This window comes from Delphinus delphis, chromosome X, assembly GCF_949987515.2.
Source record: "Delphinus delphis chromosome X, mDelDel1.2, whole genome shotgun sequence".
In the NCBI taxonomy this organism is placed as follows: Eukaryota; Metazoa; Chordata; class Mammalia; order Artiodactyla; family Delphinidae; genus Delphinus; species Delphinus delphis.
The window spans coordinates 83,856,976-83,874,370 of NC_082704.1; the positions used below are offsets into that span (position 1 = coordinate 83,856,976).

The following is a 17,395-nucleotide window of genomic DNA, read 5'->3' on the forward strand; positions in this document are numbered from 1 at the left end:
GTTGGCCTTGACTTGGTTTCTAGAGAGCCTTCACATGGCCTGTTTATGTTTGAACAGTGCCTCCCCATCCATTATTTCCTTATTTTATAACTCCTTGGTGAAGCAGGGTCCCATTTTATAAATGAGGAAATTAGGAAGCAGAAAGGTCAGCAGGCTGTCAACAGAGGTGCTCAAATGGTCATTTTTTGTTTCCACAGACAAGAGTTTCAGCACTTCTCACCTCCCCACGGTGCCCCAGGGATCCCTACCTCTTATTCAGCTTATTACAATATTTCTGTGGCCAAAGCAGAGCTGCTGAACAAGTTGAAAGACCAACCCGAGATGGCAGAGATTGGCCTGGGAGAGGAGGAAATTGACCACGAACTGGCTCAAAAAAAGGTGAAGTTTTTGGCATGCCTTAGAGATTTACTGCATTTAGCTTGAGTGTGTCTGGAGGTTGACCTGCCCTCTACACAATCCAGAGTATCTTGGTACATTCCTGTATTTTCAATATGGAAATCAAATAGCCTGTCTAGGTTTCTCACAAATGCAACTGCAGTCTCTTTTTGATCCAGTCAATAATAGTAATAATATTATAGTAATCATCATCATCATCATCACAGTGTCTCTCAAATCCTAAAACCAACTCTATAAGATAGACGTTACTGTCTTCTTTTTACCAGTTGAGAGGACCAGATTGCCCAGGGTTACAGACTAAGTGTTGATCCAGGACTCAAAGTCAAGACTGTCTGACTTTCTGCTCTGAAATAAGCCAGCCTTGTAAGTAACTCGCTACCCAAGGTACATCAGAGTTTTTGCCAGTGAGTGCTAACCAATGGCAGCCATTGATTTTATTCTGTGTAACTTTCAAAGAGAGAGCAGACTGGCCAAGAAAGAAAAGCAAAAATTATAGGCCAGTCAACTTTAATATTTATTTGCAAGAATAGTCAATCATCTCTTAAAAGTACTAAAATAGACAAATGGAGATGATGTTGTTCTGAAGCCTCCCCTTTCTTCCTCTAAGTACCACTAGCCTGGGTTTCTAATCAAATTCCTGGAATCACTTTGCCCTCCCTGCACTTACCCCTTTTATTTCATAAGCAAATAGGGTTTCCACGGCAACCTCAAAGGCCCAATTTACCACTTTGTAGACATCGGAACTCAATGCAAATTGCTCTTCTGCCCATATTTCTTATTCAGGACATGACCTGTACAAAAGCTCAAGGCCATTTGCAAGAGACCCCCACCACTTTCCAGTCTGAAGCAAAATGTCAAGGAAAGAATAGGAAGCATGGTGGCATCAAAGTTTTATTGATCCAGGTGCCTGCTTCCTTGGATTCCATGTTTCCTAAATATGACAGGGCTGCTCCTGGCTCACTCAGGATTTTTTTATTAGGAGCAAACCTAATAAATGTCTGATGAGGAGAAAAGAGACATGATCAGAAATGGCAAAACACAGAACAGCAGATAGTGACTTGAAGTGATTGTGGGTGGGCTAAGACAGTTTTTGTCTCTGAGGAAAATAGGTGAGGAAAGTCACCAATTTGTAATATCCCAGAAAAGCCACTCAGCTCTAGCTGGGTCTGTGATGACTCCACAGCTGTATCCACTACCCTTTCCCCAGAGTTGAAGTTCAGGTTATAAAGCCCCAGTGCTGAGAAACAAAGGGCTCTGTCCACTTTCTTCCTTCCAGATCTATGGGACCTAAGAGCTGGGGGTAGGTAGGTGATTTTCCAAGTTGATCATTTGGCCCCCAGCCCTCCCTTGTCCCTGGCACTGAGTTTTGTTTGGGAAAGCAGAGGGTGCGGATATAACTGGGAGCTTCTTGGCATCTAATTGTGTTGCCTCATTCATATCATTGATCCTTAATTTCCAGTGGGTTTTGGAAATTTCCCTAAATGTAAACCTATTACACTTTACACTAAGATAATGGTGAGCTCCTGACTTTTGACCAGTTCTGAATTATGACACCTGGCCCAGACCCAGAGCAGGCTCTCTTGTCCTTTGTCACCTCGGACATCTCTAAATAAAGGACGAGAAAAGAACATACTCTACATAACTACAAGCTTATGCTCCCAGAGTGCCTGAGCAGGAATAGTAATAAAACACTGAAGCATACTTCCTATATAGAAGACACTATTCTAAGCATGTAGTATGTATTAAGTCATTTCATTCTCATAACAACACTATGAGGTAAGTAATATTGTTACCCCATCTTTTAGATGGTGAAATTGAGGCACAGAGAGGTTGAGTAACTTGCTCAAGTTTACACCATTACTTTGTGGCAGAGCTGGGGTTCAAACCCAGGTAGTCTGGCACTAGAGTCCATGCCATTGACCATAATGCAATACTGACTGCAAAGGCTGGGAGCAACCTGGGACAGGTCTATTCTTGTCAGGACCTTGCAGCTAGACAGGTATCCATTAGCTCAGAGTGCCAGGTGGTGGTGGTGGTGGTGGTACTAGTAGTAGTAATAGTAGAAGTAGTAGTAGTAACAGCATCAATAAACATATATTGAGCACTTAATGTGCCACGCACAATACTAAGTACTTTACTTCTATGATCATATCTAACCCTCACAACAACGGACGGTTGGTGGGGGGCACTTCTTCAATTTACGGATGAGGAAACAGAAGTCTCAGTGGGATTGGGTATCTTGCCCAAGGTCACACAGTTTGGAGGATGTGGAATTGGAATCCAGGCATCTCTGACTCTAAAACTCCACTCTACCACACTACCTTCCTGTGAGTGCAGTCCCACAACTGGTTACACCTATAGGGGAGACAAATCAGAAGACACAAGCAGTCCTTCCCTTGAGAAACTTACAGTCAGTAGTGGGAGAGGGATCAGATGCACACACAGGAAACAGAAAGTGAACAACCTCAAATTACACTCAAGGTTCTCATTCTAAAAGACTGGAGAGTTTAGAAAAGAAAAAGATCATTGAGAGAGGAGTTATGGGGGCAGGGGCTTCCAGCAGGGAGGGTAGGGGCAAAGCTGGGCTCTGAAGAAAGAATGGGAATAGCCAAAGTGAAGGAAGAGATAAAGAGCTGGCAGAACTGCATAAGCAAATCAGGAATATAAGAATGAGTGTTGTGAACACAGCATGAGGGGCTAATCCTCAGAGGTTCTGAGGAGTGAGATTAGAATGGTAGGGTGAGGCCAGACTGAATCATAATCATAGCAGCTGCTTTTATTGAGCACTTAGTCTGTGCTAAACCCTTGGCATGCATTATCTCATTGAACCCTTATTACAATTCAGTGAAGTAGGTACTGCAGTTACCCCATTCTGCCAGATAAAGAAAGCAAAACTCCATACAGAAATTCACCTAAGGTCACACAGCTAGGAAGTGGCAGAGCTAGCAGTCAAACCTAGTCATTGTGACTCCAGGACTCACACTTTTATCCAAAAGGCCTCAAGAGCCAAGCTGAGTGGTGGAAGATCTAGCACAGTGTCATCAACATCAGAGGTACTGAAAGGGATTGAAGGAGAATGAATGAAGTAATAGGCAAACACTTGATGGCAGTGCTTTTCTTACCTATGCTCTCACAAGCATTTCTGTTTATTAAATAGCCTCAGCAAGTATTTAGTAAGTTACATTTGGCAAATGAGAATTAGCCAATGGGTACCACTCATCTAATGCCAAGAAGTTTGGTGGTGACAGAGATTCCTAGCAGATCTGAAGAGATGGGAAAGAAGGTGCCTGTCCAGAAAACTGGAATTGCTCACGACTTGCTCAGGTTTCCTTTGTTTCCAGTGACTAGGGTAGAGCCCGCCTTCGGTTATTTAGATCTCTAAACAGTGGTTCCAGGGACAGATCCATTTCTGTCAGTCCCCATTCTCATCCTTTGCTTCTCCTGTTTATTTCTCCTAGGTTCAGCTCATCGAAAGCATTGGCAGAAAACTTTCTGTCCTGCAGGAGGCCCAGCGAGGATTGCTGGAGGACATCACTGCCAATTCTGCCCTTGGGGAGGAGGTGGAGACCAACCTAAAAGCCGTCTGCAAATCCAATGAGTTTGAAAAATACCGTTTGTTTATTGGGGACCTGGACAAAGTAGTCAACCTGTTGCTGTCACTCTCTGGTCGACTGGCCCGTGTGGAAAATGCTCTCAACAGCATCGATTCAGAGGCCAACCAGGAGAAGGTAGGGTTGAGGTCTCCAGGGTGTGGATGGAGGGAAGTGCCATCTGCTTCTTCCCAGGGATCCCTCTTTCAAGTTTGGCTAGTCTGGAGGCAGCAGAGCATAGTGTGAAGAGTATGGGCACTGGCTTTTAAGTGGAAATTCTGACTTTACCACTAAGTAACTGTGTGATTGTGGGCAATTCACTTAACCTCGCTCTGTCTCCATCCCTTCAAAAATAGGGTAAACACACTACCTACCTCATGGGGTTGTGAAACTTAAATTGGATAATCCATGTTAATGACTTAAAACATAGCCTGGAACAAGATAAACACTAAATCATTGCTAGTTGCCAGTAGTAGTAGTAGTAATAGTAGCAAGTAGTTGAGATTGGGAGTCTGTCAATTTCATAGGTTGGGACACTCTGCATAATTCCTGAACCCAAATGGCATTGCCTTTTTCTGTCCAGTGGTTCTTGGATACAAATTTGAACCCACAGTGAAAGGCACATATGCTTGTGTATACACACATGGATACATACACACACACACACACACACACACACACACACACACACTCACACAGAGACACACACTGTTTTGAAAGTATCGTCACAGCGATGTTTTTTTTTACCAGATGGAAGGTGTACGAGCTGGCTTTGTCAGAGCCTTCCCCCACCCCAATCCCAGTGGTGGTCCACAGATTAACAACAGTTTAGAGATAGAAAGAGGTGATTGCTCATCCCCCATCCAGAATTGCTGTCATGTTTATCCTCCCCTTGCTACAGGAAAGAAAGGCTTTTGCATGAAGGTGGACTTCAGGGCAAGAAATCTAGGACTGATCACTGAGCAGAGGGGCTAGTGGCTTTGTGGGAGCATCACTGGTGGAGCACTGGGTCGGGCAGATGACTGGTCATTGGGATAGCCTTATTGGTCTTCTGCTTCCCCAGTTGGTGCTGATAGAGAAGAAGCAGCAGCTGACAGGGCAGTTGGCAGATGCCAAGGAGCTGAAGGAGCACATGGAGCGCCGGGAGAAGCTGGTGTTTGGTATGGTCTCCCGCTATCTGCCTCAGGACCAGCTCCAAGATTACCAGCACTTTGTGAAGATGAAATCTGCTCTCATCATTGAACAGCGAGAGCTGGAAGAGAAGATCAAGCTCGGGGAAGAGCAACTCAAATGTCTCAGGGAGAGCCTACTCCTGGGGCCCAGTAATTTCTAATTCCACCAGCAGACTGCCTGCACCATCCCTGCCCCGCCATAATGGGAAGCGCTTTCAATCCTTGTTAGCACTTTGTTAGCAGGTAGATAACAGTTAGTTAGCAGTTTGTTCCATATTCTCTACCCTGGACGTCTCTCACTACCCCTTAACCTAGCAGTGTTCCCAACCAGCTAAGAGGACCTGGGGAGGCACCAAGCTTCTACCCAAGGGAGTAGAAGCAAGAAGCAGGAGCTGCAGCAAAGTGTGATCGTACAACCACACTCTCCTTCTCACAGTTTGCATGGCCAAGCATTCACCACACACAGGAGCAACAAAATGCCTTCATTATCCTTTGTACTAGGACACCAGGAACATCATGTACTCAGCCCCACACACACACACCATCATCAGCCTTTGAAGTCTCAGAGAGAAGTTGCCTGTGCAGCTCCACTCTTCCCCAGGGCTCGTGGCCCAGCCATTTCCCACAGAGATCTGGCTGTCTTGAGGGCATTCACCTACCACCAGCTTCAGGGCCTCACCCCAGCTTTGCAGTAGGAAGCACAGAAGGAGAAATGACATTTAACAGAATGTGAGCAGAGGTTGGGAATCACCTGATGCCCTGCTAGAAGGAGCTATGCTTAAACAAACTGGCTCTACCCCTGCCTTCCCCATTACCTAGCTGAGGGGGAGGAGGACTACCTTCAGCCCCAGCTAGTGTGGCCCTCATCCTGTCCTAAGACTTTGGCCTACCACTTCCTGTTTCATCTTGCCTTTTCACTGCTGGGAGTTACAGGTGCCTACCCTAAGGGCTTCACACTATGGGCCATGAATAGTTCTACTAAAGCTAACTTCTGGATACATGTTTTATTATTGGGGGGAGGGGGTTGTTGTTATATTTTAAATGGCCTTTTGATTTTATTTATTTTTATGTCTTGATGGTTTTTTTCTGTTTTTTAACTAATAAGGTAAGAAGAGGGGAGTTGGAGAGGGAAAAGTTAGCCCAGAAGGAAAGCATTTTCTGCAGATCAGCCTGAATTCACCATGGCTAGGTAAGCAAGTGCCAAGGCCTTGAATTCTTCCCACCATAGCTAACAAGTGTCTAAGGAAGGAGTTCTCACTTCGAACTCAGTTTCCCCACTATGGCCTGGCCATATACTTCCCTTGAAGTCTGGATGACCATGAGCTTAGAGTTCCCCAACAGGCTTCAACTGCTTATTTTTTCTTGAAACCAAAGAAATCTGAAAGGGACAAAGATTCACCCATTTCTCTACCATTTCCAAGCTAAGGAAGGCGTAGAGGTGACCTCAGGAAGAGCTCCTCTATCTAATTGTGTTCTTATCCTGTGGCCTGGCTCGAGTAGCCGAAATTCATGGTAGCTGGAAGCTTCAGCCAGGGCCAGCCCGCCAGAGCAAGTTATAATCCAGCCAGGATCTTAGGCACACAAATAATGAATGCTGCTGCTGTGGCCACCCGGTAGCCAGTTTCTATCCTGGAAAAGCCCTCAGGTGGGTGATGGCAGGAAGGGAGTTGTGGCCAAATGCTGCCCTGTTACCCAGCTCAGTCTTCTGTTCCTTGCTAACTGGGGCCCATGCTTGGTATTGCACAGCCCTGTGCAGCCAACCCGGCATTGCCATCGCTTCTAGTTACTGCTCAGTTCCTCAGGGTCCTTGGAGGTTAACTGTAGCAGCAGGGGTGCCTCATTCAACCAAAGAATTTGCCAAGGAACTTTGCTGCTGCTACAAATACTGGTTGCTAGCTTCCGTTTCCTCTTCATTGTATTTGGAAACAATGGAAGAATCTTGGCCAGCAGGGTGTCCTGTGGGGAGGGGTGCCCTGAGTATGCTCAGTACACTGCTGCTGTCAGAACCACTGTTAAAATGTCAACCTGCCATTCTCCCATCAAGTGGAGGATTCTACTCTGTTCAGGAAGGCTGATGGCTTATAAAGGGCTAGGTTTACCTAAGCCAAGGTTGCATGAGATGGGGGAATGCTTTGAATAGAGGCTGTGGTTGCCATCTTTTTTTTTTTTTTCTTCTGTAAACAGGCTCTTTAACAGTGAGCAGGCAGAGATGTCCTGTATTGGGGAGGATGAGGCCAATGTAGCCCAACATTCTAATATTTTTTTTTGCCAGAACAGCTTTTTGGGAATATAGCCCAGGGAAAAAAGTGGCCACTTACCTGGACACCATGACCATGGTCTGGGCTTTTCTAGTCAGCATTAGAATGATTGTATCTTAAGTTTATCAGACTAAAAGTACTATTAACTTTGTTATTTGTGTCCCTTATCCCACCTCCAATTATTCTAAAGTTAGGATCAGAGTACAAGAATGCTCATTTTCACACGGAGTTTCCAAAGCACTTAATACTGTATTGAGCAGTGAAGCTTGGCAGACAAAGGTGAACTACCAGACAGGCACAGATGCCCCACAATGCTGACGTGGCAGGCCCATCATGAGTGATAGCACTGCAAAGCCGCCGGTATTACCTGAGATGCAGTATCTCTTGCCCGTTCTCATTTCCTGTGCTCAGCCCTCCACCAAGGCCTGCCAGGGAGTAGCAGTTTGGAAGGCAGGGCAAGGGATTTCCCCATACAGGCCACAGTGGGTAATGTGTAAGCACAGTGGTTGAAATTTAGAGAGGAATCAGTGTAAGGGGCTCTGGGTAATTGAGTCTCCTTGAGTCCCACCAGCTGCAGACTCAGCCAGGGTAGAGCAGTAAATGCTCAAGGGGAAGCCAAGAAAAAGGACAGAAACACTGAAAAAAAAAGCCCTAGAAAGTGAGAGACTGGAAGCTGAGGAACAGAGAGGGTGAAAAGATGAAAAGCCTCTTTCAAGGCCAGATTCAGGTTCTGTTTTCCATTTCACCTCATGTGCCAAAAAGCTGCCGAGGGGCACCGGAGCCACAGCCTTAACCCCAGCCTCCCTAAAGGTGCTGCTCTGCCAGTAGCAGGCCCCAAATGGAGGAAGCTGGGCACATTTCTGGCCACTTTCTCCTGTCTGAAGCTTGATGTCTCCCTCTGTCTTTGCCAAAGGAATTGTCTATGCCAATAATATTTCTGTAACAGCATATTGTATTCTTTGAAGATTAGTAGGTCTTTAGAGGGGGGTGGGGCAAGGGGCAATTTCTATAGAGAAAGAACCAGTGTTTGTTGTACAAATGTTGGGGGGGTCATCTATCCCATGTGAAGCTATTAGTTTTCTGAATCTTATTGTTTCTGCGTTTATGTCCTCCACCACTCCCTTCTTGGCTGACATTGATATGCCTGCCAGATTGTCATCGAGGGTCATACTTCAATAAAAGGTGCTAAGGACAAAAAAAAAAATTATCTCACGTGTTTTGACTAAGGTCATGGAAATTCCCTAATATTCTGCTGAAAAGTATTGGAAAGGAATTTGGTCACCTATCCATAGTCCTTCATAGGTAACCGTATGATCAGAGCCTTACCCACATCCCTAAACCCTTACGCTGGCCCCTCAGGGATAGCATTGATGCTACACCATTCATTATTCCCAGTACAGTAACTGAGAATTCAGGAAGAGTCAACAATAGGCATGATCTCAGGTGTAGACCTCAGCAGTATACAGAGCCCAGTTCTGGAGTCTATCCTGATCAGAGGTGAGCCACTTTCTAGACCTCCTCCAATCTTGAGTTCTCTCTACTAGTATCATCTGACTTCTACCTGATAGTTCAGTCTCACACCTTTACTCTTAGTCACTGATCAGCTTTCCAAGATAACCTCAAGATTTAGACCCAAATATACTCCAGGCAGCTCCTCTGACCCTGAAAATCTTACTTGCCCCCCCATCCATACATTATTGATATCCCAACTGATCTCCTCCTATTCCAGATATCCAGTGCAGTAGAGTAGAAAGAGCCCAGTTTGGGTATTAGAGTGAACTGTGTTCAAATCCTGATTCTGCAACTTACTTCTTATTCTATGAATCTGGTTTATTTGCTCAACTTCTGAGTTCACTTTCTTATCTGTAAAATGGAAACAATAATATGTATCTTTCTTACAAGACTGTTGTGGCTTAAAAATAATAAATGATAGCCACCAGCTATATACTAAGAGGTTGTTTGTTAGAAAGGCAGAATCAATCCCAGGCTCCACTCGAAACTCAATGATAATAGTCTGCATTTTAACTAGACTCCCAGGAGATTCATGTGCATATTAGAAGTTGAGAAGCACCAGCTTATCACAAATAGGCTCAGTACATAGTAACCATCATTCGAGTCCTGATTTACTCAGTTCATTCTTTTCCAACCCAGACACATTATTGCTCTTCTCACATTGCTCACAACTACCTGCCTAAATGAGTTTAGCAAGGTCTCAGGATACAAGGCTGATATATAAAATCACTTCTGTTTCTATACACTAGCAATTAACAATCTGAAAACAATTTCATTTATAGTAGCATCAAAAAGAATAAAATACTTAGGAATACATTTAACAAAAGAAGTATAAGAATTTTATACTGAAAACTAAAAACATTGTTGAAAGAAATTTTTAAAAATCTAAATAAAGGCACTCTATGTTCATTGATTAGAAGAGTTAATATTGTTTAGATCACAATACTCCTCAATTGACCCACAGATTCAGTGCAATCCTTATGAGAATCCCAGCTGGTTTCTTCGCATAAATGGAAAAGTCAAACCTAAAATTCATATGGAATTGCAAGGGACCCAGAATAGTCAAAACAATCTTTAAAAATAACATAATTGGAGGACTCACACTTAATTTCAAAATCAAATCTCACTACAGAGCTACAGTAATCAAGACAGTATATGTACAAGGATAGACATATAAATAAATGGAATAACATTGAGAGTACAGAAATAAACCCTCATATTTATGGTCACTTAATTTTCAATAATGGTGCCAAGACAATAAAATGGAGAAAGAATAGTCTGTCAACAGATGATGCAGGGACAACTGGGTATCCACATGGAAAAGAATGAAGTTGGATCTCTTCCTTATACCACACAACAAAATTAACTTGAAATGGATTATAAAGCTAAATGTAAGCATTAAAATTACAAAATTCTTAGAAGAAAACATAGGAATAAATCTTCCTGACATTGGGTTAGGCAATGATTACTTCAGTAGAACTCCAAAAACACAACTGACAAAAATATCAATAAATTGGGGGCTTCCCTGGTGGCGCAGTGGTTGAGAGTCCGCCTGCCGATGCAGGGGACATGGGTTCGTGCCCCAGTCCGGGAAGATTCCACATGCCGCAGAGCGGCTGGGCCCATGAGCCATGGCCGCTGAACCTGCACGTCCGGAGCCTGTGCTCCACAACGGGAGAGGCCGCAACAGTGGGAGGCCCGCGTACCACACACACACACACAAAAATCAATAAATTGGAATACATCAAAACTTTAAACTTTTGTGCTGCAAACAATGCCATCAAGAAAGTGAAAAGACAATCCACATAATTGGAAAAGTATCTAATATTGGGCTTTTATTCAGAACATGTAAAGGACTCTTACAATGCAAAAATAACCAATTAAAAATGGGCAAAGACTTTTTCTTTTTATCAGAATAGATGTTTCTCCGAAGAATATATGCAAATGACCAATAAGCACGGGGAAAAATACTCAACACTAAGGAAATACAAATCAAAACCACAATGAGATACCAGTTCATACTGACTATGATGGCTATAATAGAAAAGGCAAACAATAACAAGTGTTGGTGAGGATATGGAGAAATTGAAACACATACATTGCTGGTGGGTAAAATGTAAAATGATGTGGCCATATTGGAAAACAATTTGGCAATTTCTTTAAATGATAAACATAGACTTTCCATATGACTTAGCAATACCACTCCTAGGCATATAGCCAAGAGAATTGAAAACAGGCATTCAAACAAAAACATGTACACAAATGTTCAAAGCTGCATTATTCATAACAGCCATAAAGTAGAAACAACGTAAATGTCCATCAGCTGAGGAAGGGATACACAAACTTTGTTGGGATATTATTCAGCCATAAAAAGGAATGAGGTACCGATACCTGCCACAACATGGATGAACCTTGAAAATGTTATGCTAAGTGAAAGAAGCCAGTCACAAAAGATCACATATTGTATGATTCCATTTATATGAAATGTCTAGAATAGGCAAATCTACAGAGGCAGAAAGCAGATTAGTGGCTGCCAAAGGCTGGTAGTCTGGGAGAAATGATTGCTAATGGGCATGGGGTTTCTTTTTGGGGTGATGAAAATATTCTAAAATTAGATTGTCATCAAGGTTGCCCAACTCTGTGAATATACCATAAACCATTGAATTGTACACTTTAAATGAGTGAGCTGTATGGTATATGAATTATTTCTCAATAAAAGTGCTTTTTTAAAAAAGAAAAACACTTTGGCCTATTTCTGTCAGTCTCATTCCTATTGACAAAAATCTGAATTGATGGTAAGCATGTAGTTCATGCCTGAGCCTGAAAGATACAATATTCACACCATTTGTGTTTTGGGAGGGAGCTTGTCATTACATCCTTCCCCTTGCAGACTTGGCAGACCCAGCAACACAAGGAGTAAGAGTAGTCTCAGCGCTATCTCATGACTTCAGCAGGAATAGTAGGGATGGGACCTATTGGGGAAGAGGGCAATCTTTCTAGGCAAGGAGTATGGTAGAGTAGATAAGGACTTCAACTCTTTAGGCAAATAAATCAGGTTTTAGATCCTGAGTCCATCAACTTACTATGTCACCTATACAAGTTACTTGACCCCTCTCAAGCTTCATCTCTAAAAGGGGGCTAATAAAAAGCACTACCTCAAAGTGTTATGAAGATTAAATGAGATAATCCACATGAAGCACCTAAAATAATGCCTGCCATACAGTAAGCACTCAGTAAAGGTTAGCTGCTAGATTTATTATTTTTATTGAGGTGAAATTGAAGCAAAACCATATAAGGAAAAATAAAGCACCCTCAGCTTTGGAATCAGACAGCTCTGTTAAGGTGACCTGGGGAAGTCACTTCATTTATGGGGCTTTAAGCTCCCTGTAATAATGAGTATAATAATCCTTCTCTAGGGAGGCAGTTTAAAGCCTAGACACTGGAACCCACACCACCTGGTTTTGAATACTGTCTCCACCACTTACAAGTTGTGTGACCGTGAGCATATTTAACTTCTCTGTGTGTGGGTATCCTCTTCTGTCCATTGGAGGTAACAAAAATACTTAAACCTCCTTGGGTTGGTGTGAAGAATTATTGAGTTAATCCGTGTAAAGTGCTTAGAATAGTGCCTAGCATACAGTAAATACTCAATGAATATTAATGGTTGTTATAAAGCTAAAGTAGGAAACAAATGAGATCCTTGGTAAAGCTAGGCATGTAGTAGGTCCTCAGTAAAAGGTGGTTCCCTTCCTCACCCATCCTGCTCTGTGAACCAGGTCAAGATTTCCTCGGACTTGCAGAGAAAATGTTTCAGACTAAGGAGGTCCTCATGGTAAGTACAATTTTCTGGCAGGCTCAATACTACCATTTGATGGGAACAATGCCATCTATTAGCTGCCTGCAAGATGACCACCTATATTTCTAAGAACATACCCCATTCAGAGCAGTAGGGAAAGAATTATTTTGCCTGTGGACTACTTGGGCTCCAATTTAAGGATGGCTTAGGGAAATCAACTTCTCCTCAAACTTCCTCTTTAGATTTGGTGTCAACTTAAATGTCATTGAGTTCCCTACCCTAGGTTAGGCACTTTTACATATGTGCCACTTTTTTTTTCTAGCTAGATATACAATTTTAAACAAAAATTCTCATTTAATCCTTACAATATCTCTGTGACATTTAAACACTTTACTAAACAGAGATTCAGAAGTAAACAAAACAGACAAATTGTCCACCTTCATGAGGCTTCCATACCAATGAGACAATTACATAATGCTTTATATATAGAAATATACACACATAATCATTTTTTACCCTAGTAGAGCAAGACAAAACAGACTTTTCCTTGATTCCACAGCTATTAGCAATAGGTTAAATTCATGACTCTCTTTGCTACTGTAATAACTAAAATATTTTATGTTAATTTTAGCAGTGATATTCTTATTTTCTGACTGAATGGAATTTGTAATGGGATATTTTAAAAATGCCTAGCAAAAGGATGGCAAACCCCTGTCCCTGAAGAAGTTGGATTTAAAGATGGTTTAGACAGAAAGGTTGAATTCCACTATTAATAAAGACAGCTAACTTATATCACATGGAACTAATGCCCATTTTGTGCATGGTTCAAACATAACCACAGGCTAAAGCGTTCTGGCAAAAGCCTCTCTGCTACTGGGCAATATAAATCTTAAAAGACCATGCTCTGTTTGTAAACTAAGTTTCTTAAATATGTCCCTTCATCCTGGATTTGCTCACTGCTGCTAACTGAGTGAAACAACATGGTTTGAATTTCCATTTTCCTCTCAGCTACTGATTTTCCATCTAAAAAGGATAATTAATGGAACTCACTTCTTTGGGTGCTGAGTTGGTCATATTTTTTACAGAGAAATAATTTGGGAAAAGGCCAGGAGTGACAAATCTTTCCAACTTGAAAATGCATTAGGTTAAATGTGAATAAGTCAAAGTGCTGGAAAAAATCATCTGTACCCTGATTTGTCCACATTTTTTAGTTTGAGAAAGGTAAAATAGCAGACCAAACCCATTAGTAGATACAATAAATGATAACTTCTAATTGAGAGAAATCTCTTATTTTGGCTAAGCTTAAATAGCTACTGTTTAGAAGTCTCATACATGACTATATATTTAAACACCTTTTACAAATAGGAAAGCTTTATTTTTCTTTCAGAAAAGTAGGCAATGGTAAGAGTGAGGAGAGGCAGATAGAGAAGAGTAATGAGACTGTGGGTAAATTAGATAATGCAATGCATTTAGAACATAATTTTGGTCACTTTCACACAGCCTGGCAGCTATTAAGTAAGCCTGTTGTAGGAATCAGACAAATCCGGTTTTGACAAACAGCCTAAAGCATGTCTGTTACTGAACAATCTGAAAATGAGGAAAATCACATGTCTTCTGGACCTTGCTGTAATGGCACTCAGACTCTTAGACATAGAGCTAGCTCTGCCCTCCCTCTGAGACCTAGAGTTCCATTGTCAGGTCTGTGAAGCGGATACTTCTGGGGTTATTAAAGAAGTAATACCCCTCCTGGCTCCAGGCTCTGAATATAGGGTGCATGTAACACCACTCTCCACACCTGACCCCCAAATGGCATACAAGGCCAGGTCCCTCTAATTGGCCTCACTGCCCACAGGATAAAGTCCTGACTCCTTGCATACAAGGCCATTTGTGATCTGTCTCCTGTGGACCTCTCTCTTCTCCAGCTAGGACTCCTGACACCTCCTCACATTCATCCTCCACTCTAGCCAGTTCTCCAAACATGTCATGCAGTCTAATCCCTCTGTGCCTGCAGAAAGACAGGTTCCTCTGCCTGAAAATCCCTCCCCTGACTTCACCCATTTAACTAATTCCAGCTTGTCCTTCGATGTCAACTCGGAATTCACCTCTTTCAGAAACATCCCTTAATTATACTAATAAGAGTATATGATATTTGGATAAGATAATAATGTTTTCTGTCTCTTGCTTTAGGCTGTGGGCTTTTTGAGGGCAGAAAGTAATTTAGACCACCAACACTTTTCACACTGGACCTAGCTCATTGTACACACTTCAGAAATAGACGGTAGTAATATTTTATGAGAGGGAGGCAATCATGAAGTCTTTACTGTGAGCTTCATATTCTGGAGATATTTTATACTGGCTTCTCTGCCTCAACACAATTATTAAATATTGGAGTGTCTTTTTTTTAAACATCTTTATTGGAGTATAATTGCTTTACAATGGTGTGTTAGTTTCTGCTTTATAACAAAGTGAATCAATTATACATATACATATGTTCCAATAACTCTTCCCTCTTGCATCTCCCTCCCTCCCCCCCTCCCTATCCCACCCCTCTAGGTGGTCACAAAGCACCGAGCTGATCTCCCTGTGCTATGCGGCTGCTTCCCACCAGATGTCCATTTTACGTTTGGGAGTGTATATACGTTTATGCCACTCTCTCACTTCGTCCCAGCTTACACTTCCCCCTCCCCATATCGGCAAGTCCATTCTCTAGTAGGTCTGTGTCTTTATTCCCGTCTTGCCCCTAGGTTCTTCATGATCATTCTTTTTTCTTACGTTCCATATATATGTGTTAGCATACGGTATTTGTCTTTCTCTTTCTGACTTACTTCACTCTGTATGACAGACTCTAGATCCATCCACCTCACTACAAATAACTCAATTTCGTTTCCTTTTATGGCGGAGTAATATTCCATTGTATATATGTGCCACATCTTCTTATCCATTCATCTGTTGATGGACACTTAGGTTGCTTCCATGTCCTGGCTATTGTAAATAGAGCTGCAATAAACATTTTGGTACATGACTCTTTTTGAATTGTGGTTTTCTCAGGGTATATGCCCAGTAGTGGGATTGCTGGGTCATAGGGTAGTTCTATTTTTAGTTTTTTAAGGAACCTCCATACTGTTCTCCATAGTGGCTGTATCAATTTATATTCCCACCAAAAGTGCAAGAGGGTTCCATTTTCTCCACACCCACTCCAGCATTTAATTTTTGTAGATTTTTGAATGATGGCCATTCTGACGAGAGTGAGATGCTATCTCAATGTAGTTTTGATTTGCATTTCTCTAATGATTAATGATGTTGTGCATTCTTTCGTGTGTTTGTTGGAAATCTGTATATCTTCTTTGGAGAAGTGTGTATTTAGCTCTTCTGCCCATTTTTGTAATGGGTTGTTTTTCTGATATTGAGCTGCATGAGCTGCTTGTAAATTTTGGAGATTAATCCTTTGTCAGCTGCTTCATTTGCAAATATTTTCTCCCATTCTGAGGGTTGTCTTTTCGTCTTCTTTATGGTTTCCTTTGCTGTGCAAAAGCTTTGAAGTTTCATTAGGTCCCATTTGTTTATTTTTGTTTTTATTTCCATTTCTCTAGGAGGTGGGTCAAAAAGGATCTTGCTGTGATTTATGTCATACAGTGTTCTGCCTATGTTTTCCTCTAAGAGTTTGACAGTGTCTGGCCTTGCATTTAGGTATTTAATCCATTTTGAGTTTATTTTTGTGTATGGTGTTAGGGAGTGTTCTAATTTCATACTTTTACATGTAGCTGTCCAATTTTCAGAACAGCACATGTTGAAGAGGCTGTCTTTTCTCCACTGTATATTCTTGCCTCCTTTATCAAAGATAAGGTGACTATATGTGCGTGGGTTTATCTCTGGGCTTTCTATCCTGTTCCATTGATCTATATTTCTGTTCTTGTGCCAGTACCATACTGTCTTGATTACTGTAGCTTTGTAGTATAGTCTGAAGTCAGGGAGCCTGATTCGTCCAGCTCCGTTTTCCTTTCTCAAAATTGCTTTGGGTATTCGGGGTCTTTTGTGTTTCCATACAACTTGTGAATTTTTTTGTTCTAGTACTGTGAAAAATGCCAGTGGTTGTTTGATAGGGATTGCATTGAATCTGTAGATTGCTTTGGGTACTAGAGTCATTTTCACAATGTTGATTCTTCCAATCCAAGAACATGGTATATCTCTCCATCTCTTTGTATCATCTTAAATTTCTTTCATCAGTGTCTTATATTTTTCTGCATACAGGTCTTTTGTGTCCTTAGGTAGGTTTATTCCTAGATATTTTATTCTTTTTGTTGTAATGGTAAATGGGAGTGTTTTCTTAATTTCACTTTCAGATTTTTCATCCTTAGTGTATAGGAATGCTAGAGATTTCTGTGCATTAATTTTGTATCCTGCTACTTTACCAAATTCATTGATTAGCTCTAGTAGTTTTCTGGTACCATCTTTAGGATTCCCTCTATGCCTACTTTCTGCAGGCTTTTTATCAGAAATGGTGTTAAATTTTGTCGAAAGCTTTCTCTGCATCTATTGAGATGATCATGTGGTTTTTATCCTTCAATATGTTAATATGGTGTATCATATGGATTGATTTGTGTATACTGAAGAATCCTTGCATTCGTGGGATAAACCCCACTTGATCATGGTGTATGATCCTTTCAATGTGCT

The 17,395-nt window shown here is 41.8% G+C and overlaps 1 protein-coding gene across 1 annotated transcript in view; it reads left to right on the forward strand.

Annotated features, from left to right (window-relative positions):
• SHROOM4 (shroom family member 4) overlaps positions 1 to 7,168 on the forward strand; it is a 212,582-nt gene extending 205,414 nt beyond the window's left edge. Inside the window, exons 8-10 of the mRNA XM_060001655.1 lie at positions 198 to 378; positions 3,855 to 4,124; positions 5,050 to 7,168. Of these exons, the coding sequence (XP_059857638.1) occupies positions 198 to 378; positions 3,855 to 4,124; positions 5,050 to 5,319 (721 nt within the window). The 3' untranslated portion in view covers positions 5,320 to 7,168. The remainder of the gene's footprint in view (positions 1 to 197; positions 379 to 3,854; positions 4,125 to 5,049) is intronic.
• The last annotated feature ends 10,227 nt before the right edge of the window (positions 7,169 to 17,395 follow it).